The 22,849-nt window shown below is 43.6% G+C and overlaps 1 protein-coding gene across 1 annotated transcript in view; it reads right to left on the bottom strand.

Annotated features, from left to right (window-relative positions):
- Positions 1 to 8,279, bottom strand: part of LOC125705802 (uncharacterized protein K02A2.6-like) — a 132,182-nt gene extending 123,903 nt beyond the window's left edge. The window contains exon 1 of the mRNA XM_048972060.1: positions 4,938 to 8,279. Coding sequence (XP_048828017.1) covers positions 4,955 to 7,153 — 2,199 coding nt within the window. The 5' untranslated portion in view covers positions 7,154 to 8,279 and the 3' untranslated portion in view covers positions 4,938 to 4,954. The remainder of the gene's footprint in view (positions 1 to 4,937) is intronic.
- Positions 8,280 to 22,849: the final 14,570 nt, after the last annotated feature.

Below are 22,849 nucleotides of genomic sequence, written 5' to 3' on the forward strand. Positions count from 1 at the left end.
TGTGTGTGTGTCTGTGTGTGTAGATTGTTCATCTTGCGTCCAAAGTTAAGGTTATATTTTATACTACTTTAAAATAACACATTTTTGTTTGACTGCTAAAGTTTTTATACAATTAAACATTAACAAAAGCCGTTAATGTCTTTTCTTTAAAATGTACATGTCTATTTTGCGTGGTTTTTCACAATAAGACTCATGAACGACTAAGTTAATATGTTTTGGGGCCTGTATACACATCGCGGACCTATACTTTCACTGACCTAAAGTTAAACTCTAAAGCCCCTGACCACCGGTGTGTGTGTGTGTTTGTGCACATGAGCATGAATACACATTTACTGAAAAAACATATTTATTAAAATAACTAAGGCTTTATTCTGTCAAAAAATAAATTAAATAATGACAACAGATAAACGGATCGTTATAGTCAATCTGTAGTCTCCCTGCATAGTGACACTGTTGAATTTGAACTGTGTTTCATTAACTATCAAACAGGCTGCAGCCCCGTTACCGTTGTCAACTTAGCATTGTACTCCAGCAAGCATCTCAGATCAAGCTTGTAGATTATATAAGCTGGGGTCGTGGGCACCTTGTAGCATGTCTTTATTAAAATAACTAAGACCTTATTCTTTAATGTTTTTAATGTGTATTTGCAACATGGTACTAAATGCAGCTTACTGGTTCCTATTAAAAGTAATTAAATAATCATGTACACCTTCTTTAAAATAACAAAACTATATCCTAAATTCTTACACCCTTGCCTGATTCCACAGTTCATTAAGACAAACAGTTAATGTCTTTTCTTTAAAATTTACAAGTCTATTTCTGTCTGTTTTTCGCGATAAGTTAGTAAACGACTAAGTTAGGGTGCTTTGGGGTTTGGTCACACATTGCGATCAGCAACCTAAAGTTAAACTCTAAAGCCCCCCGACCTCCGGTGTGTGTGTGTGTGTTTGTGTGCATGCGCGTGAATAAACATTTACTGAAAAACGTATTTATTAAAATAACTAAGACTTTATTCTTTCAAAGTTTTTAAAAATGTGTTTTGATGCATGTCACTAAATGCTGCTTAATAGTACCTAACCGGGGTTGCTCCCCCCAGAGAGAGTTGCTAGTCCATATCATTTCTCACTTAAAACATGACAGGGCTTTTGGCGTTGGAAAATAACGCATTTACTTAAAATAACACATTGACAAACACAACAAATGTTTTTATCCCTTAAATTATTAAAATAACTAAGGTATTAGTCTAACAAAGTTTTTTAAATGTTTTTGAAGTACGTAGCTAAATACCGCTCACTAGTTCCTGCATCTATTAAATTAATAATGCGCTGGGTGTGTTTTATTGAAAATAAAACTAACAAAATACAACTAAATTATTTTATTAATTAAATCTTATTGGCTTAAAACTTTATACTAATTTGTCATACCCCCGTTTAAGTTACGGCACTTTACCCTGCTGATTAAGCAATTGAAGTTAGATACTTCATCCAGCCCCACAGGCCCGCAGCGGGGCGCCCGGGGCTATGCTAGAGTCCCAGAGCTGTGGTGTTAGACATCGACTTTTATTTCAATTAGACATTTATTCGTAAATAGTATAAAATAATATAACTGATTAACAAATCGACGTAATGTGCTTTCTGCCGCGGCGTGAATGCTGTCTGTCTGCTTGTCACACTCGGGACCAGCGGTTAAACGAGATGTTACACGCACTCTGCAACAATTTGTCAATTGACGCTTCCTTCACATAGGCTTATCGCTCTCGCGCCTACGACCCGTTTCCCACTGCCGCGGACATTAGCTGATCGACATGTCTAGACATACAATGCGCATAAATCCCCCCTAAAAACAGGATTGCTGTGTTTTTACCGTTATAAAATAGGACATTTTGTTAAAAAATAAACCGTTAACAATACACAACTACTGCTTTTACCATTCAAAACTGCCCGACTCTCTTTCCTCTCTAGCTAGAAAAGCTCGACGCGTCCGGTGACCCCTTAAAATTATTATGCCTTAAAACGTATTTAAAATGTCGCATTGATAAATTCATATAATGTATTTTATTCTTTTAACGACTACTGATTCCAATTTGGTGCCATATGCTTTTCTCTTGTAGGCCGTAGGATAGCTCTTTTTCTACCGGCTTTAGGCCGTGGTACGTCTGGGCTATTATGCTTAAATTCTTTATTAATTAATGTTGGCTATGTGCTTTATAACACATTTTATACTTCTTTTACACACGTTTACTTGTTGTATACACACTTTAAAGTTCCGAAAACGACTTGCCTCAGCTGTTTTCAATAAAAGACAGTGGTGTGTGGGTATCGTGGCTGCACGCACAAGCGCGACATGGAGAGTTATTTTAACAAGGATCGCCAGCGTTATTCCTTGATTCTTGTTGTCGAAATGCTTAAGATGTTTTATTTTAAATAACACATTAGCCGAAAAGAGTTTCATTGCTTAAAAACGATGAGGTTAAAGAGGCTTATTTGAAATAAAAGATCAGCATGTGTTGTCATACATCTTTTCAAGTTCTGGTTATACCTTTTGATTAACCATACGTAGATAAATTTAGCTAAGCAATCCGGGGGGTTAGAGATCGACTTTTATTTAAATTAGAAATAGATAGAAATAAGCATATAAAATATAGAATTGGTGTGCATTCTGCCAGAATGGCGGCATACTTCTCACAATCCAGGCCAACGGTTCGCATCACGACAACAATTTCCGCTGGTAGCCATTTGACAACTGCTTCACGCAACGAGCTGGCTCAATAAAGGAAATGATGTGTGGATCTACGCGCGTGCGCCACACGAGAGTGAGAGCATGCATTCGTTTAAACAAGAATTAACCGCATTATTTCCTGATTATTGCTATCGAAAATGCTCAGAGCGCTTTACTTTATTATTCACATTGACAGAAAAGTGCCTCATTACTTAAAAACATTACGGTTATAGGGGTTTTATTTGCTAAAACAGGCGCTCCGCCGGCGTAGCCATTTTGAAAGGGGCGTCGTCGTGGGTGCGCATGCGCCAAACACCGGACTAGCGATCGTCCATTCCGACCCGCGTTGTTCAAACAGAGTAGTAGCATATGGCAGGTCTCTGGGATCGTTTCGTCCTATTTCTTCTAAAAGTTTGCCGCTTACATGCTTTCTCAAACCTGGTAAATATAACTAAAGTCTTTCGTGTTGGTTAAATGTAATGAGTGCTCGCTTCTTTTAAAACGACGGGGCTGTATGTTCATAGGTTTCGCTTGCACTTGTTTAAATTTGCTCTTCTGCTGCTGCTTTCGGGCATGTTTGTTTAAATTCACACTGCTTTTCTTTTAAAATAACACTAAGGGTTTTCTTCTTTTGGTGCTTTCTTCTTTAAAACATTTTGGTGCCTTCTTTTAAAATACGCCGCGGCGCTTACTAACAACACGCGGCTACGGGCCGGACGGACGCCCCCGCTGAACGTGTATGCGCTAGCTTGCCATCATCCTGTTCTATGTTTTATTATTCCTTAAAAACGTAATTAAAAAGCACATTAATAAAATACATGTAATGTATTTTTATTCTATTAAAGTTTAATCTCCCAAACCCCCCTATCGGCAGCACGTGGCATAAGCATGTATTGATACCATATATGTACATAACGGCAGTCTCCCAAAACCATTTCGCCCCCTATCGGCAAAACGTGGCATAAGCATGTATTGATACCATATATGGGCATAAACTCTCGACCAATCAGAATCAAGGATAAGCCACTTCCTCTTATGACGTCAGAAGCGGAGAATTAAGCTCCGCCCAAGGTACCACCTAACCTTTTTTTTGTGGAGGTTGTACAAGTAGTTATGAGAATTTCATTTCTGATCTGAGAAATGTACCAAAGCGACCGAGAAAACCTGTAATATTGTTCTGCTGTACACTAGAGTAAATGCATGGGCTGGACTATTCACAGTCCCATAGAACTTAACTGGAGTGATATATTGTCTACTCAGCCATTTATACTGAAGCAGTCTCAGATGAGCGTTCATTGTCTGAGTTTGGCCTTTTAAACATACTGTTTGCCATTCTTCCTCAGTTATAGTAACCTGCAGGTCAGATCGCCATGCATGAAGTCTGTCCTTAAATGATTCTTTAGATTTGGCCACAAATTGTTTATATAATAAGGAAATTTGGCCCCTACCTTTCAAACATTTAAGTGTAATATTTTCCAAAATAGAAAGAGGAGGCTCAACCCGGCTTTGGCCTTGTCTTGATTGAATAAAACTACGTAACTGCAAATATTTGAAAAAGTGTTTTTGCGGAATTCCATCTTACTAATACCTTGAGTTGACCAGATTTTAAAACCTGGATCAGCTCTACCAGGACGGAAATTCTCATTACCAAAGATTGGTGAAAAGGATGAAAGTTGTGGTAATTCACCTAAATGAGTAAGAGCCTCAAACCAAACTGATATAGTATTTCTGGTATATGGATTTTTTATACACTTAATCAATTTTGTAACATATGCTGAATATAGATATAAATTCAAAGGAATTGAAATAGAGTGAGACTCTATAGATATCCAGGTTGGAGGGTGTTATGTATTAAGCACAACTATGTTCGGAATTAATTTTAAGCAGACAACTGGAAGGACACAAGACGCAGAATGGTAAAAAGAAATGTATATCTTTTATTTACGAACCAAACAAAACCCTACACGAGCCATCCACTCTCAGCTCCCGGCGGGAAGAGAACTGCACCCCTCGTGGCACAGTATCAATGTACATATTGACCGGAACAACAGATAAAAGCCCACCACCAGGGGTTTATCAAAATATAAGTCTTCTTCTCCATTAACCTCTCTGTGTTGGAACACCACAGCTCCTCCCCTGTAAATTATAACCTCAACTTGAACCCATAACTTACATAGTACAACATTTTTTATTTTTTTTTTGCTTTTTTTTTTTTTTACTTACTACTCATCGGCAGTTACAAGTTCAGTCTTTCAGGAGGACGTCTGTTTCTCACAGGACGGCTGCTGCGTTCCACAACCAGCGGTGGTGATGGTACTATGGGTTGTTCTTCTACCGTCTTTGACACAGGTTGTTCCCAATCACGGCCTGTAGTGAACTCATCAAAGTCCAGACCTGCATCTGCACCAGAGTCCACTTGTCTCTGTGCAGGATTTACCTTGGTACTCAACATCTGGTTTACATGTTTTTTCACACACTTTCCATCTACTTCAACATTGTACGTCACAGGACCCAACACTTCGCGTATGACACCATTCAACCATTTTTCCCCTCCCCTGTAATTCTTTACCAAAACTTGTTGACCCACAGAGAAAGACCTAACACGAGGAAGGTGTGGTTCTGTCTCAGTTTGCATTCTATGAGAAAACTCTGGTCTGAGAAGTGACAACCTCGTTCGCAACTGTCTTCTCAGAAACAGCTCAGCGGGTGTCTTGCCTGTTGTAGTGTGGGGCGTGTTCCTGTATCCAAAAAGAAAATTTGCTACACAATGCTCAAGCGTCATGCCTCCAAGTGCTCTATTCTTTGCAAGCGATTTCTTAAGATTCTGTACTAATCTCTCAGCTAAACCATTACTTGCAGGATGGTATGCAGGCGATTTAATGTGTTTCACTCCATTTCTAGTAAGGAATGTCTCAAACTCTTGTGAAACGAACTGAGGTCCGTTATCTGTTATCACTTCTTTTGGTGAGCCATAAGCTGCAAACAAAGTTCTCAGCACATCTATTGTTTTAGCTGATGTAGTAGTGTGCATGGGAATAACCTCGGGCCATCTAGCATAAGCGTCCATCACTACTAAGAACATCTGCTTGTGGTCCTCAGCAAAATCAATGTGTATTCTCTCCCATGGACTTGAAGACCATTTCCAAGTATGTACTCGTGCAGTAGCTGGCATACTACGCTGTTGTTGGCAAATACTGCACTCACTCACCTCACGTTCAATGCTCTCGTCTAATGTAGGCCACCAGAAGAAACTTCTGGCTAGGGATTTCATCTTAACTATCCCCCAGTGGTGTTCATGTAGTTCGGAGAGTAATCTCCCTCTCAATTTCTCAGGAACTACCACTCGTAAGCCCCATAAGAGACAATCATCTTCCACAGTTAGCTCATATTTTCTCTGAAAATAAGGCTTCAATGCCTCATCCTGCACATGTTTTGGCCAGCCGGTCAAAACCAGTTGCTTAACTACCTTCAAAACAGGATCTTTATCTGTCTCTTTGGCAATTTCTCTCGCCGTAATAGGCAATTCTTCCAGATATGCAACTCTGTATACTGGATTAGACACCACATCCATGCTAGGTTTCACAGGTAACCTTGATAAGGCATCAGCATTGCCATGCTGCTCTGACCTCTTGTATTGAATCTCATAGGTGTACGCTGCTAAAATTAGAGCCCATCTTTGCATTCTTGCTGCGGCCAGTGTTGGCACACCAGTTTTTGGCCCCAAGATTTTCAACAATGGCTTATGGTCGGTCACTAACAGAAATTTCCTACCATAAAGGTATTCATGGAACTTCATAACCCCAAAAACCAGACCAAGAGCCTCTTTCTCAATCTGTGAATAATTCTGCTCTGTTTTTGTCAACATTCTCGAAGCAAATGCAATCGGTCTCTCACTTCCATCATTCATTTTATGACTAATCACCGCACCAACTCCATAAGGAGAGGCATCACAGGCTAACATCAGCGGTAAGTCAGGGTCATAATGTACTAACAATTTGTCAGACTGAAGAGATTGTTTTGCCTTTTCAAATGCACTTTGACATTTCTCTGACCATTCCCAAACAACATCTTTGTGCAGCAGTGCTGTCATGGGCTGAATCAAGGTAGATAGATTGGAGATAAACTTCCCATAATAATTCAACAGTGCTAAGAATGACCTGAGTTCCGTCACATTTTTCGGAACTGCAGCTTTCTGGATAGCATCTGTCTTTTCTCCCATTGGGTGAATGCCCATAGCATCTATGACATGCCCCAAGTACGACACACTGCTCTTCATAAACTCACACTTCTCTCGTTTTACCCTGAGATTGGAAACTTCTAGCCTCCTAAGAACCTCTTCCAAGGTAGCTAGGTGTCTGTCTGTATCCTTTCCAGTCAGTAAGATATCATCTAAGTAGCAGATGACACCGTCCAGCCCTTGAAGTACTTGATCCATTATCTTTTGAAAAATTGCCGGAGCACTGGCAACACCATATGGTAGTCTATTGTAATGATATAAACCCTTGTGCGTGTTGATAGTGAGGTAACGCCTTGAGCCTGCACTTGCTGATAAGCTTGTGATAAGTCTAGTTTGGTAAATTGCTGACCTCCAGCTAATTTAGCAAATAGATCTTGAGTTCGGGGTAGTGGATACTGTTCCACATTCAACCAGGGATTTACAGTGACCTTGTAGTCCCCACATATACGTACACTGTCATCTTTTTTAGGTACACAGACTATGGGAGCTGCCCACTCACTATAGTTAGTTGGTGAAATTACCCCTTCAGCTTCTAATCTTGCCAGCTCTCTCTCTACAGCTTCTCTAAGTGCATAAGGCACATTTCTAGGCTTACAGAACTTAGGCACAGCATTTTCAGTTACTTTCAACCTTGCTTCGATGCCCTTGAGCTTTCCTAACTCAGGTTTGAATACTGCTGCATGTCTAGCACACACCTCATCCACTGTTTCAGCAGTCACTCGGTTGACTCTTGACCAGTCTAGTTTTAACTGGCTAATCCAGTCTCGACCCAACAATGCAGGACCCTTTCCTTTCACTACTAGTAGTTCTAGCTTTTTTGTGACCTCTTTGCATTTCACCTTTGCTGTGAATTTGCCTATCAGTTGCAATGATTCTTGGCTGTAAGTTTTCAGCACACAGTTAGCGAGGCTAAGTTTAACTGACTTAAACCTGCGTTGGTACAGACTTTCAGATATCACTGACGCAGCTGCGCCAGTGTCAACCTCCATTTTTACTCTGGCACCATTTACACTGACATATGCATAATAAGGTTTCACCACATCTGTACTGGAGTCCACTGCAAAAAGATCAACCCCACCTCTGTCAAAAAGCTGACCAGTGTCACTATTTTGAACATCAGCCATGCACCTGGATGGCACACAACCTTCTTCCGGGTTGTCTCGGAGCTGCAGCTTTCTACAGCCACGATTAGTGTATAGCGGGTGATCATTACGGCGCTGGGGAGCGTTGCAACCAGGGTCTCTCTCGCGCTGGGGAGCGTTGCAACTGTGACCTGTCCGCTGTTTGAGAACGCTGGCACCGTGACATGTCTCATGCTTGAGAGCGTTGCAATTTCCTTTGTTCTCTGTGTGCGCGGTCCCTTTTTTTACTCCTGCCATGCGTGAGCGGCATGCTTTCGCGATGTGTCCTCTTTTGTTACACTGGTGACACTCCACGTCCTTGAATCTGCACTCATCTGGTCTGTGTCCCTTACCACTGCAACGATAGCAAGGCTTCCCGCTAGCTGCAGGCTTTCTTGTCGCCTCACGCTGCTTCGTTTTAACTTGCTTATCCACCACATTAGCCTTGTAGGTTTTCTGTGAGAACTGCTGCACACTGTCTTTCGTTACTTCAAATGCAAGCGCCATGTCAACTGAAAGCGGCAACGTTAAGTCTTTAATGTGAGCTGCGCTGAGCAAACGATCTCTCAGTTCAGTGCTCTTAACCCCACACACGAACCTATCACGCAGTGCTTCGTCTAAAAATGTCCCAAACTTACATGTGGCAGCTAACTTTCTTAAATTAGCAATGTACTCACTTATGGTCTCGTTTTCCTTCTGACTTCTTCCATGAAACTTGCATCTTTCGGCGATGAAATTGGTTTTCGGAACGTAATGCTGTTGTAGCAGTCCCACCAAATCCTCATAACTTTTTTTAGAAGGCTTAGCAGGCGCGCTCAAATCCATCAACAAGCTATGCGCCCTTTTCCCTACCACAGTAAGAAAAACCGCCTTGGTTCTCTCCTCTTTGGTATCCAGGCCATTCGCTGCAAAGTACTGCTCTAGCCTTTGACGATAATTATCAAAACTTTCTTCACTTTCCTCGAAGTGGAAATCTTCTGGCTTCCCAAATGCCATTTTCTGCTCGACGGTCCTTTCACTCACCGAACGTCTCTGTGGCTCGTCTGGATTTTCTGCTGCGTCAGAGTCGCTTGACATGCTAACACTGTGTCTTCCAACTTAAAAAAATCCCATCCTCGTCGCCAAAACTGTTATGTATTAAGCACAACTATGTTCGGAATTAATTTTAAGCAGACAACTGGAAGGACACAAGACGCAGAATGGTAAAAAGAAATGTATATCTTTTATTTACGAACCAAACAAAACCCTACACGAGCCATCCACTCTCAGCTCCCGGCGGGAAGAGAACTGCGCCCCTCGTGGCACAGTATCAATGTACATATTGACCGGAACAACAGATAAAACCAGGGGTTTATCAAAATATAAGTCTTCTTCTCCATTAACCTCTCTGTGTTGGAACACCACAGAGGGTAATCCTTCTCAAAGTAAACCATTGCTGCTCTAATTTGTGCAACCCATTTTAGGTTGGGTAGGTTTAACCCCCCTCTATCATAAGGCAAGTAAAGCAAGGAAAGTCTGAGGCGAGGACATTTATTGTTCCAAATAAAGTTTGTAAAAGTTTTTTTCAGTATAGCAAAAAAACAAGAATGTGGAGGAAGTGGGATGGATTGAAAGAGATATAACACTTTGAGCAAAATTGACATTTTTAATATATTAATACGGCCAATCAAAGAGATGGGGAGTTTTGTCCATCTGTTCAGCAGACCAGTTACAGAATCTGGAATGGGCTTATAATTAGCTGGTAAGATTTCATTAACAGTTGGAGTAATTCTGATCCCAAGATAAATAAAACCATCTTGTGAGATTGTAAAGGGTGTTTGAACTGGGGGAAGAAGCCTCTCAGGTTTGTGTAGGAACATCAACACAGATTTAGAATTATTAATTTTATACCCTGAGAATTCTCCAAATGTTTCAATCAAATTTAGCAATGCTGGGATAGATTGTTTTAAATTGGAAAGGAATATAATTATATCATCTGCATATAGTGAAATACGATGTTCTGAAGGGCCAATTGTAATTCCTGAAATATGTATATGTTTACGAATTGCCATAGCCAGTGGTTCGGTCGCTAAGGCGAAAAGCAAGGGAGAGAGCGGACATCCCTGGCGTGTTCCCCTGCAGAGCCTGAAAGGGGCAGATATTATTCCGTTCGTTAGTATCTCAGCTGAAGGGTTAGCATACAGGATCCGAACCCATTTCAAAAATGTATCCCCAAACCCCATTCTTTCCATAGTTTTAAATAGGTACTGCCACTCAATCCTATCAAACGCTTTTTCAGCATCTAATGACAGAAATGCATTATCACAAGTATTAGATTTCTCATATAATATATTTAATACTGTGTAAGAAATTTCTCGAAGTCCGATGTTTAAGTGTTTGACAGAACTTTATTATTCGATGAGCTCAAAGGGAACAGACACTCAGCAATCATGCGTCTCCTGTTCTGCTCTCCGAACAACAAGTGCATACATCTCTTATAGCCAAAAATGCAGTCATCAGACAGTTCAAAGAAAAGGATCTGGTGTCTGTAGACACCAGGCACTTCTGCTTATTGAGGCTTGCTTATCAGCACAGAAATTCCTTTGCGGTTTCATACTGAGTCGAGTTAAATTTATCCAATTACCCAATTACTTTTATCTCACTTCCAGGTCATGCTGACCCGGGCCCTTGCTGAGCAAGCAAACGTTAGTTCCTTCATAGAAAATAGAAATCCCTTTACTTACAGTAAGCAAGCTTGCATTAGTACATTAGATACATCAGACTGATTCAAGTGAGGTTATATTGTTTCAATCATTATAGGTAAATCAACAACACATTATAAACTCAATTGTTAATTACTGATTAGGTAATGCATTTTGCATAATCATCTATATTGCATTATTGATTACTGATTAGCATAATCAAGAATTTTCTATCAAAATACTCTGCGAATGTTATGCAAACCTTGCCTCCCCCAGACAAAGCCATTTTGATCCATATGAACAAGCTTAAGCGAATGAATTTCTAATCTTTTTGCTAGCACCTTGCAAAGAATCTTTAAATCATTATTCAGGAGAGAAATGGGTCTGTATGACCCACAGTCAGTAGGTGGCTTGCCAGGTTTTAACAGCAGAGTTATTATCGCAGTATTCAAAGAGGGAGGCAAAGCCCCATTTTCTAAGGAATCCTGGTACATTTCCAAAAGGCGACCAATTAATTTATGATGGAAAATATAACTCTATCGGTATGCCATCAGGCCCTGGGGTCTTCCCGGCTTTCATACTGGTAATGGCCATACAGACAGCTCCTCAGACTTTAGGTCCTCTTCCAGAGATACCATGAAACCCGAACCTGTGGATTTAAAGTCCAAAGCATCTAGGAAAGCCTGTTCTCTCACTGTGGCACTTTCTGAGTATTCAGAGCTGTAAAGAGCCTGGTAATAATTCCTAAAGATCTCATTTATCTCAGTTTGATCAAATGTTACCTCCCTCTCCTTTATCTGAATAGAATTTATGGCTCTTTCAGCTTGTAACTGCTTAATACGCCAAGCCAGTAACCTGCATGCTCTCTCCCCCCCTTCATAATGAGTCTGTTTAAGTCTCAGCAAGCTTTTCTTTGCGTGTTCTAATGAAAGTTCATTATATTTCATTTTCAATTTGTGCAGATCCAAAAGAAGATCGGGTGTCATTTTTTGGTATACTTCAGATTCAATTTTCTTTATTTTGTTTTCAAGGTCTACCAATTCTGCTTGACAGTGCTTATACTGTATTTATAACTTGTATAACTAATCATTCATCCTCTTATAAAGACTTTAAATGCTTCCCACCGAACTGAGGCAGATGTTTGATTTGTGTTAATTTCAAAATAATAATCTATTTGTTTATCAATAAACTCCAAAAATCCGGGATATTTCAAACATGTTATATGTAATCGCGATCTTGGGGAACTGTACAAAAAATTGGGAAAATTTAATATGAATGAAACTGCTGCATGGTCTGAGATTAATATGCTATCAATATGATAATTATCTGGGTGTCTTTTCCTCCAAATATCTATTAAATTGAAATCTTGCATAAACTGTTTTAACTCTATTCTGGTCTGTACATGAGAGAGGTCTGGTTTAGTTGATTTATCTAATTCTGGATACAAAGCACAATTGAAATAACCTCCTATAACAAAATATCCTGGCAGTCCAGCTAATAGTAAAAATAGATTTTTATAAAAATTAGGATTATCCACATTGGGTCCGTAAACATTTACTAAATTCAATTTAACAGAAAAAATATCAATTTGAGTGATTATGTACCTCCCTAGTCTGTCCTTAATAGTGTTAATTATTTGTAAAGGTATAGATTTATGTATAAGCGTAATAACTCCTCTAGATTGTGAATTAAAGGAGGCAGAAAACACTTGCCCTGGCCATCTCTTCCTCACCATAGTTTCATCCCCTGAAGTTAAATGGGTTTCCTGGAGGAACACTATTTTAGCTTTCATTTGCCGAATTCTATTCATCACTTGTTTTAACTTTACAATTTTGTTGAGACCTCTTACATTCCAGGATGTAAATTGAATATCAAATACAGTAGGTGAGCCATTATTATGTATACAGCATACTCCCATACTTACGAAGAGGACACAAATAAGCATACAGACTACTGTTGTGTCTGAGAGAGAAAAAATAAATAAAATAAAAAATAAATAAATAAAAACCCTCTGTAAAAGCAAAATACGGCCAGACAACAATTGACCAACATACAGGTATTTCCCCAAATGAAATACCATCACTCCCCCTTCCCTCCCTAGTTAAACACTTCTCAAGGATTTCTCGAGAAAGCCTGATTATGGAACTACGCCGGTCCACCCGCGACACTTTCACGGTGAGGAACAGCTTGTCTGAACAACGGACGAGTCCACAACATTCAGGGATGACAACCCAACATCACGAATAATATATATACATATATTATTTAAACATCAGTATTAAACCAGAAGTTTGCTTACACTCATGCCACCGATCCCGTAGGGAAACACCTTCCTCTGAGCTCTCCTACTAAACATTGTCTTTCAGATCTTGCAAAAGCCTCTGAGCATCTGAAGGATTGTCGAACAAATGGCGTTTTCCCTTGTATGTCATGCACAAAGTAGCTGGATGCAATATGCCATAGCGCAATTCAGGGAGGTTGAGATCACGAAGATCCTTCTTCACCGCGCCAAACCTTTTCCGTTTCTTGCGTAGTTCAGCTGACACGTCAGAAAAGAGCATAAGCTTCACAGTACCTATTTCTCGAGCTGCTTTCAGCGTACGGACCTTGTCAGCGTAGTTTGGGAATTTCATTATCACAGCTCTCGGAGGAGAGCCAGAACGGTCTTCGGAGAATCTACCAATTCGGTGAGCTCTCTCTATTACGAGAGGGCCGGGAAATTTTTCCGGACCGAGGACCTCAGGGAGTAATTTCTCCAAAAAGACGCACATATCCTTCCCTTCAATTTTTTCTGGGAGTCCCACTAATCGTAGATTGGACCGACGACTGCGATGTTCCAGATCGTCGATTTTAGATGAGAGGGATTCTAAGGCAGTTTTCAATTTAGCATTTTCAACTCCGTGACGTTATCCTCTTGGATGCTTACTCGGTCCTCGGCCTCTGTTACCCGTGTTGTGTGAGCTTTAAGATCACACTGCACTTCGTTAATCACCTGGAGCAAGCCATCAAATCGCGCAGCAAAGTACGATTTCAAAAAGTGGATAGCCTCCAGGATTACAGACTCATGGCTAACGCCTGACTCTCCCTCCTCGCTAGTACCTTCATTGGTTTTAGCATCTGCCTCGGCCTCACCAGGTACGGTCGGTTTGACTTGTTTGTTTGTCTTAGCTGGTTTTGGTGGCATCTTGAAATGTTAAGTATCATCAGATTCTAAAATAGAATCAGTTTGTCAGCGTTTGTTGGGTTAAAAGGTACAGTTTAAATCAGCATTCGTAGCGGAGCTCCGATTCACCTTCACTCAGCACCGCTCCATAACCGGAAGATTAACCAGATCTTTTACAGTGGGGTGGGGCTGGCAAGGCTGTCTGGGCACCTGCCTGTTCTATCCGACAGGGGAGTAACCAAACCTTTTACAGTGGGGTGGGGGTTGCAAGGCTGCCTGAGCACCTGCCTGTTCTGTCCAACGGGGGAGTAACCAGACCTATTGCAGTGGGTTGGGGGTGGCAAGGCTGCCTGGGCACCTGCCCGTTCTGTCCGACGGGGGAGCAACCAGACCTTTTACAGTGGGGTGGGAGTGGCAAGGGTGACTGGGCACCTGCACGTTCTGTCTGACGTGAGAGCGACCAGACCTTTTACAGTGAGATGGGGGTGGCAATGCTGCCTGGGCACCTGCCCGTTCTGTTCGATCGGGGAGCAAGCAGACCTATTGCAGTTGGGTGGGGGTGGCAATGCTGCCTGGGCACCTGCCCGTTCTGTTCGATGGGGGAGCAAGCAGACCTATTGCAGTGGGGTGGGGGGTTAATTATTTGACAAAAATTATTTATTCAAAAACATTAATAATTTAATTTACTTTAATCCACTGAACCAGGACAGTAATAGGACATAATTATATTTTCCAGTGTTTTTTGTGTCTGTCTCCAGTTAAATGATTATTATACACATTGATTCAGTGTCATTGTGTCAGTTATGTTCAGCTGCAGTAATACAGTGAATTTAACTTAATCCAACAGACTGTGGTTTCATTATGTTACTCAGTTATTGTCATGACCCGGCTCGTCGGCTCCTCGTGTGTGCCACGCCCCCTGATTACCCACGTGTGCTTCCCTGATTGTCTCCAGCGTTGTCTGATTTTCATGCTTCATCTTATCGTATTTAAGTCCTGGTCTTCCCTGTTCCCCTGTCCGTCATTGTGGTTAGATGTGCTCCATGTCTCCTGCTCTTCGTTCCCTGATTAAAACCCGTAGTTTGCCCCGATTTCGCCTGTCTCGCCTGCTCTTTGCACGCCTGCCTGCACGATCACCGCTCTCCCCGCGACTGATCGTGACAGAATGACGGACCACCGAAACAAGGCAGCGTACCTCTCCGAAGAGGACTACATCCACCTCGGAGAACAGGTATTGTTCTAGATATCCCGACCCGGGACCAAGGAGGATCTCCCCGCATGGAGCCTCATCCGCCGGAGCAGGGATATCCTCGATGAACTGTCCCTCGAGGAGGGCTCACACCTTGCAGAGGAGGTGCGTGAGAACCTCCTTCGAGTGGCCCGGCTCCGGACCGAGCGCTATGTCGCTCCCAGCGAGCCGGGGCCCATTCTTCCGCCGTCCGTGTTTGCGGACGTGGCTCCACCTCCCACCACTGCCAAGAGCCGGAGGAGGAGAAAGAGGGGACCGACGATCGCCCTGGGGGCGTGTGCCCTTATCCCGGCGTCCCTCCCGGAAGAGGAGCGGGAGAGCTCCCCGATCACTCCAAAGGCCCCCAGCTCTGCTAAGCTGCCTCCCCAGGCAGCCTCTCCCGTCCGGAGAGCACACCAGGCCGCGGGGCGGCTTGAGCAGCCAACGCCGCTGCTCTCTGCGACCGCAGAACCCGAGGAGCTTCCCCTGCTCCTATTGCCTGCGGACCCCGTGCCAGAGCAGCCACCTCTGCCAGTAGATCCGGCACCGGTGCATCCGCCGCTGCCACCAGCGCAGCCACCGCCTGCTCAGCCGCCGCCTCTGCCCGCGCATCCCGTGAAGCCGCCGCCTCTGCCCGCGCATCCCATGCAGCCGCCGCCTCTGCCCGCGCATCCCGTGCAGCCGCCGCCTTCGCTGCCGCCTGCGCAGCCCACACAGCTGCCGCCTCTGCCTAGAGCTCCAGCTCCAGTGCAGCCGCCCCTGCCTGCGGCTCCAGAGCCCGAGCTGCCGCCTCTGCTGCCTAATGTCCCTGCGCAGCAGAAGGTGGTCCCTTTGCATGCTACAGCTCCCGCGCCCACGCCCACGGCGCTCCCCCTGCCTGCAGCTCTCGCGCCCACGCCCGAGGCGCTCCCCCTGCCGGCAGCTCCCGTGCCCACGCCCGAGGAGCTACCCCTGTCCCCAGTGACTCTGGCCCAAGAGAAGCTAGTCCTTGCCCCGCCTCCAATCCCTTCGGCCCCAGTTCCCGAGGTGGTCCCAGAGGACTCCATCGAAGCTCCTCCCTCTTCGGAGGTGGAGGAGCTTGAGTGGGACCCCTCGGGGACCTTGTTTGTGACTCTGGTACCCTCACCCCGACGAGCCTGACCCCGGCCGCGGGTCCTTATGTCTGTGTTCCATAAGGGGAGAGGACACAGACGCCGCGCTAGGGTCCCTCCCGCCCAGCCCCCTGGCTCGCCCTCGCTTGCCTGCGCTGGGGCTCAGAGGGCGCCTGCGGGTCCTGGCCCTCCGGGTCGGCTGTCGCCTGTGGGTCCCCCTCCCCGGCCTCGTCGCCCTGCCTCGCTCCTCCCTCCAGTGCCCAGTCGGTCGCCTGCGGGCTGCTCATCGGCGGCTTCTCGGTCGCCTGTGGGTCCCCTGCCTCCTGCGCGTCGGAGGACGTCGCCGCCTACTGTGGCTCCCCCCCCTCCTTGCCCTCGCCCAGGCCCAGGCCCCCTCCAGCTCCCTCGTCCCCTTCCCTAGCTCTCCCTTCGGCTCCCTCCTCGGCCCCTCCGTTTGTCCCTCGCCCTGTCTCCTCGGCCCCTCTGGGGTCTCCTCCGGCTCCAGCCTAAAGGCCGCCTGAGGCCCCTCCGGCTGCCTCCCGTCGCCCGCTGGGTCTCCCTCGGGCTCCCCTTGGTTCCCCCTCCTTGTCTCCCTATGCTCCTGCCTTTGTCCCGCTGTCTTTTGCTCCTCGTCATTTTGTTCTGCCCTTCTCTGCTCCTTGTCCCCCGCTGTTCCCTCCATTCACTCCTGCTCCTTTTGTCCCACCTGTTCCCTCTGTTTCTCCCTTTCTTATCTGTCTTTCTGCCTTCCCTGTCCTTTGCCACATCCTGTCTTATATCCTGTCGCTGGCTCTGTTTTGTGCTTCAGTCCTGTTTCCCGTCCTTCGTTAACTTTGTTCTTCTTTTCTAGGTCCCGGTTCCCGTGTGCCGTCCGTCGCCTCCTCCCTGGCGCGGCCAGATTAGCGCCTTTGGGGGGGGCTTCTGTCATGACCCGGCTCTTCGGCTCCTCGTGTGTGCCACGCCCCCTGATTACCCACGTGTGCTTCCCTGATTGTCTCCAGCGTTGTCTGATTTCCATGCTTCGTCTTGTGGTATTTAAGTCCTGGTCTTCCATGTTCCCCTGTCCGCCATTGTGGTTAGATGTGCTTCATGTCTCCTGCTCTTCGTTCCCTGATTAAAACCCGTAGTTTGCCCCGATTTCGCCTGTCTCGCCTGCTCTTTGCACGCCTGCCCGCACGATCACCACTCTCCCCGCAACTGATCGTGACAGTTATGCTTTGGGTGTCGCTGAAGCAGGACATTAATAGGACAGAACAGAAAGCCTTTATTGTCATTGTACAGGGAGGAAATACAGTAAATACACATAAAAAAATATTATGTGGTACCTTGGGCGGAGCTTAATTCTCCGCTTCTGACGTCATAAGAGGAAGTGGCTTATCCTTGATGCTGATTGGTCGAGGGTTTATGCCCATATATGGTATCAATACATGCTTATGCCACGTTTTGCCGATAGGGGGCGATATGGTTTTGGGAGACTGCCGTTATGGCCATATATGGTATCAATACATGCTTATGCCACGTGTTGCCGATAGGGGGGTTTGGGAGATTAAACTTTAATAGAATAAAAATACATTACATGTATTTTATTAATGTGCTTTTTTAATTACGTTTTTAAGGTAAATAATAATAATAAAACATAGAACAGGATAATGGCAAGCTAGCGCATACACGTTCAGCGGGGGCGTCCGTCCGGCCCTGTGTTGTTAGTAAGCGCCGCGGCGTATTTTAAAAGAAAGCGCCCAAATGTTTTAAAAGAAGAAAGCACCAAGTGTGTTAAAGAAGAAAACCCTTAGTGTTATTTTAAAAGAAAAGCAGTGTGAATTTAAACAAACATGCCCGAAAGAAGCAGCAGAACAGCAAATTTAAACAAGCGAAAACAACAAACAAGCCCGTCGTTTTAAAAGAAGCGATCACTCATTACATTTAACCAACACGAAAGACTTTAGTTATATTTACCAGGTTTGAGAAAGCATGTAAGCGGCAAACTTTTAGAAGAAATAGGACGAAACGATCCTGGAGCTCCGACACATGCGACTGCCCTGTTTGAACAACGCGGGTCGGAATGGACGATCGCTAGTCCGGCGTTTGGCGCATGCGCACCCACGCCGACGCCCCTTTAAAAATGGCTACGCCGGCGGAGCGCCTGTTTTAGCAAATAAAACCCCTATAACCGTAATGTTTTTAAGTAATGAAGCACATTTCTGTCAATGTGAATAATAAAGTAAAGCGCTCTGAGCATTTTCGATAGCAATAATCAGGAAATAACGCGGTTAATTCTTGTTTAAACGAATGCATGCTCTCACTCTCGTGTGGCGCACGCGCGTAGATCCACACAGCATTTCCTTTATTGAGCCAGCTCGTTGCGTGAAGCTGCTGTCAAATGGCTACCAGGGGAAATTGTTGTCGTGAGGCGAACCGTTGGCCTGGATTGTGAGAAGCATGCCGCCATTCTGGCAGAATGCACACCAATTCTATATTTTATATGCTTATTTGTAAATAGTGTAAAATAATCTATTTCTAATTTAAATAAAAGTCGATCTCTAACCCCCCCCCCCCGGATTGCTTAGCTACAATTAGCTAAATTTATCTACGTATGGTTAATCAAAAGGTATAACCAGAACTTGAAAAGATGTATGACAACACATGCTGATCTTTTATTTAAAATAAGCCTCTTTAACCTCATCGTTTTTAAGCAATGAAACTCTTTTCGGCTAATGTGTTATTTAAAATAAAACATCTTAAGCATCTCCACAACAAGAATCAGGGAATAACGCTGGAGATCCTTGTTAAAATAACTCCATGTCGCGCTTGTGCGTGCAGCCACGATATCCACACACCACTGTCTTTTATTGAAAACAGGTGAGGCAAGTCGTTTTCGGAACTTTAAAGTATAATAAGTAAACGTGTGTAAAGGAAGTATAAAACGTGTTATAAAGCACATAGCCAACATTAATTAATAAAGAATTTAAGCATAATAGCCCAGACGTACCACGGCCTATAAGCCGGCAGAAAGAGAGCTATCCTACGGCCTACAAGATAAAAGTATATGGCACCAAATTGGAATCAGTAGTCGTTAAAAGAATAAAATACATTATATGAATTTATCAATGCGACATTTTAAATACGTTTTAAGGGGTCATCGGACGCGTCGAGCTTTTCTAGCTAGAAAGGAAAGAGAGTCGGGCAGTTTTGAATGGTAAAAGCAGTAGTTGTGTATTGTTAACGGTTTATTTTTAACAAAATGTCCTATTTTATAACCGTAAAAACACAGCAATCCTGTTTTTAGGGGGGATTTATGCGTATTGCATGTCGATCAGCTAATGTCCGCGGCAGTGGGAAACGGGTCGTAAGCGCGAGAGCTTATTGAGCCGTGAGTGATACGCCTATGAGAAGGAAGCGTCAATTGACAAATTGACAAATTGTTGCAGAGTGCGTGTAACTTCTCGTTTAACCGCTGGTCCTGAGTGTGACAAGCAGACAGACAGCATTCACGCCCCGGCAGAATGCACATTACGTCTATTTGTTAATCAGTTTTATTCGTAAATAGTATAAAATAATATATGTCTAATGGAAATAAAAGTCGATGTCTAACACCACAGCTCTGGGACTCTAGCATAGCCCCGGGCGCCCCGCTGCGGGCCTGTGGGGCTGGATGAAGGATCTAACTTCAATTGCTTAATCAGCAGGGTAAAGTGCCGTAACTTAAACGGGGGTATGACAAATTAGTATAAAGTTTTAAGCCAATAAGATTTAATTAATAAAATAATTTAGTTGTATTTTGTTAGTTTTATTTTCAATAAAACACACCCAGCGCATTATTAATTTAATAGATGCAGGAACTAGTGAGCGGTATTTAGCTACGTACTTCAAAAACATTTTAAAAACTTTGTTAGACTAATACCTTAGTTATTTTAATAATTTAAGGGATAAAAACATTTGTTGTGTTTGTCAATGTGTTATTTTAAGTAAATGCGTTATTTTCCAACGCCAAAAGCCCTGTCATGTTTTAAGTGAGAAATGATATGGACTAGCAACTCTCTCTGGGGGAGCAACCCAAGCTAAGCAATCCGGGGGGGGGTTAGAGATCGACTTTTATTTAAATTAGAAATAGATTATTTTACACTATTTACAAATAAGCATATAAAATATAGAATTGGTGTGCATTCTGCCAGAATGGCGGCATGCTTCTCACAATCCAGGCCAACGGTTCGCCTCACGACAACAATTTCCCCTGGTAGCCATTTGACAGCAGCTTCACGCAACGAGCTGGCTCAATAAAGGAAATGCTGTGTGGATCTACGCGCGTGCGCCACACGAGAGTGAGAGCATGCATTCGTTTAAACAAGAATTAACCGCGTTATTTCCTGATTATTGCTATCGAAAATGCTCAGAGCGCTTTACTTTATTATTCACATTGACAGAAATGTGCTTCATTACTTAAAAACATTACGGTTATAGGGGTTTTATTTGCTAAAACAGGCGCTCCGCCGGCGTAGCCATTTTTAAAGGGGCGTCGGCGTGGGTGCGCATGCGCCAAACGCCGGACTAGCGATCGTCCATTCCGACCCGCGTTGTTCAAACAGGGCAGTCGCATGTGTCGGAGCTCCAGGATCGTTTCGTCCTATTTCTTCTAAAAGTTTGCCGCTTACATGCTTTCTCAAACCTGGTAAATATAACTAAAGTCTTTCGTGTTGGTTAAATGTAATGAGTGATCGCTTCTTTTAAAACGACGGGCTTGTTTGTTGTTTTCGCTTGTTTAAATTTGCTGTTCTGCTGCTTCTTTCGGGCATGTTTGTTTAAATTCACACTGCTTTTCTTTTAAAATAACACTAAGGGTTTTCTTCTTTAACACACTTGGTGCTTTCTTCTTTTAAAACATTTGGGCGCTTTCTTTTAAAATACGCCGCGGCGCTTACTAACAACACAGGGCCGGACGGACGCCCCCTCTGAACGTGTATGCGCTAGCTTGCCATTATCCTGTTCTATGTTTTATTATTATTATTTACCTTAAAAACGTAATTAAAAAAGCACATTAATAAAATACATGTAATGTATTTTAATTCTATTAAAGTTTAATCTCCCAAACCCCCCTATCTGCAACACGTGGCATAAGCATGTATTGATACCATATATGGCCATAACGGCAGTCTCCCAAAACCATATCGCCCCCTATCGGCAAAACGTGGCATAAGCATGTATTGATACCATATATGGGCATAAACCCTCGACCAATCAGCATCAAGGATAAGCCACTTCCTCTTATGACGTCAGAAGCGGAGAATTAAGCTCCGCCCAAGGTACCACATAATATTTTTTCACATAAATATATAAAATGTACATATACAGGGGAGAGGGAAAGCCCCCCCCCCCAATCAGGATTACATTTAGTTATATTCTAGCCAGAGAGAAAATGTATAATACTATATTTTTCGTGTTTAATCAGCTCACTGAACACAGGCATTTATTTTTGTCAAACATACAGTACTGTGCAAAAGTCTTAGGCAGTCCAAAGAAATGTTTAAAGCTGTTTATCTGGGTAGCAAGTGTACTTTGGCTTAGAACAAAAAATACAATTTAACATTAGAACGTGTGCAAATTAAGAGTAACACAATAAAAACTAGTAATAATTTCTTCTGTGTTCTAAAAAGTTACTGATATCTAGTTGGATGGCTAGATGAACACCACATCAGTTCCCAAACTTCTCCTCAGGGGCACCTCAGCCGTTCCATGATTTTGCTAAATTTCACCAACAGCTCAATTAAATTATTAAATATATTGGTTAAAAAAGTCAGTGCGAGATTGACTAGCTGTATGAGGTCTGCTAGTGGCCAAGTCAAAAAATACATGGCTGCACTGGACGGTCGCTGCAAATACTAGGATGATTTTAGCAGAGGTTCTGAAATGGCGAAGATGACACACTTTCAGAGTGAAAAGGATTATAAAGGTTAAAAAGCAGAGATTTCACCTTTTTGCCAGGAGAACCAGCAACATGTCACAGTGACACTGAGGAGTCACTATAAACCCAAAACCCTGGATAGAGGGACTGAGTGAATGAGGAGGTGAATCTGTGCAGGGGGGTCAGTCCATCAGAGAAGACTCTGTAGAAGGACAGAGCACCAGCCCCCCAGTCCAGATACACTCCTACTCTGCGGGAGCCTGAGGGCCGTATGGGTATGAGAGTCTCTTTATTATTGTGCCAGACAGAGTAACTGTCAGTATAACAGCACAGAATCCATGACTTGTCATTGTATCCAAGGAGACAGTCCCTCCCTCCTTTCCTCCTGATCCCTTTATAAGTCACTCCTATCCAGGCTTCATATCCATCCCACTCAGCCTCCCAGTAACAGCGGCCAGTCAGACTCTCTCTGCACAGAACTTGGGGGCGGCTGTCAAATCTCTCTGGATGATCAGGATATGGCTGCCGCTCTGCCCCCTCTGTCACCTTCCTGTTCCCCCCTGACAGAGACAGGCGTCTGTTTGCTGTGTTGGGGTCCAGCGTCAGCTGGCAGGAGTCTGTAGGCAGGAGGAAGAATTATTAATCCCATCAGGCCGCCTGTACTTTATGTTTCTGTACGATATAAAAACAGCACAGCTTCCCCTAACGAAGCGG

The sequence above is a fragment of the Brienomyrus brachyistius genome, chromosome 13 (assembly GCF_023856365.1).
Source record: "Brienomyrus brachyistius isolate T26 chromosome 13, BBRACH_0.4, whole genome shotgun sequence".
Lineage (NCBI taxonomy): Eukaryota > Metazoa > Chordata > Actinopteri > Osteoglossiformes > Mormyridae > Brienomyrus > Brienomyrus brachyistius.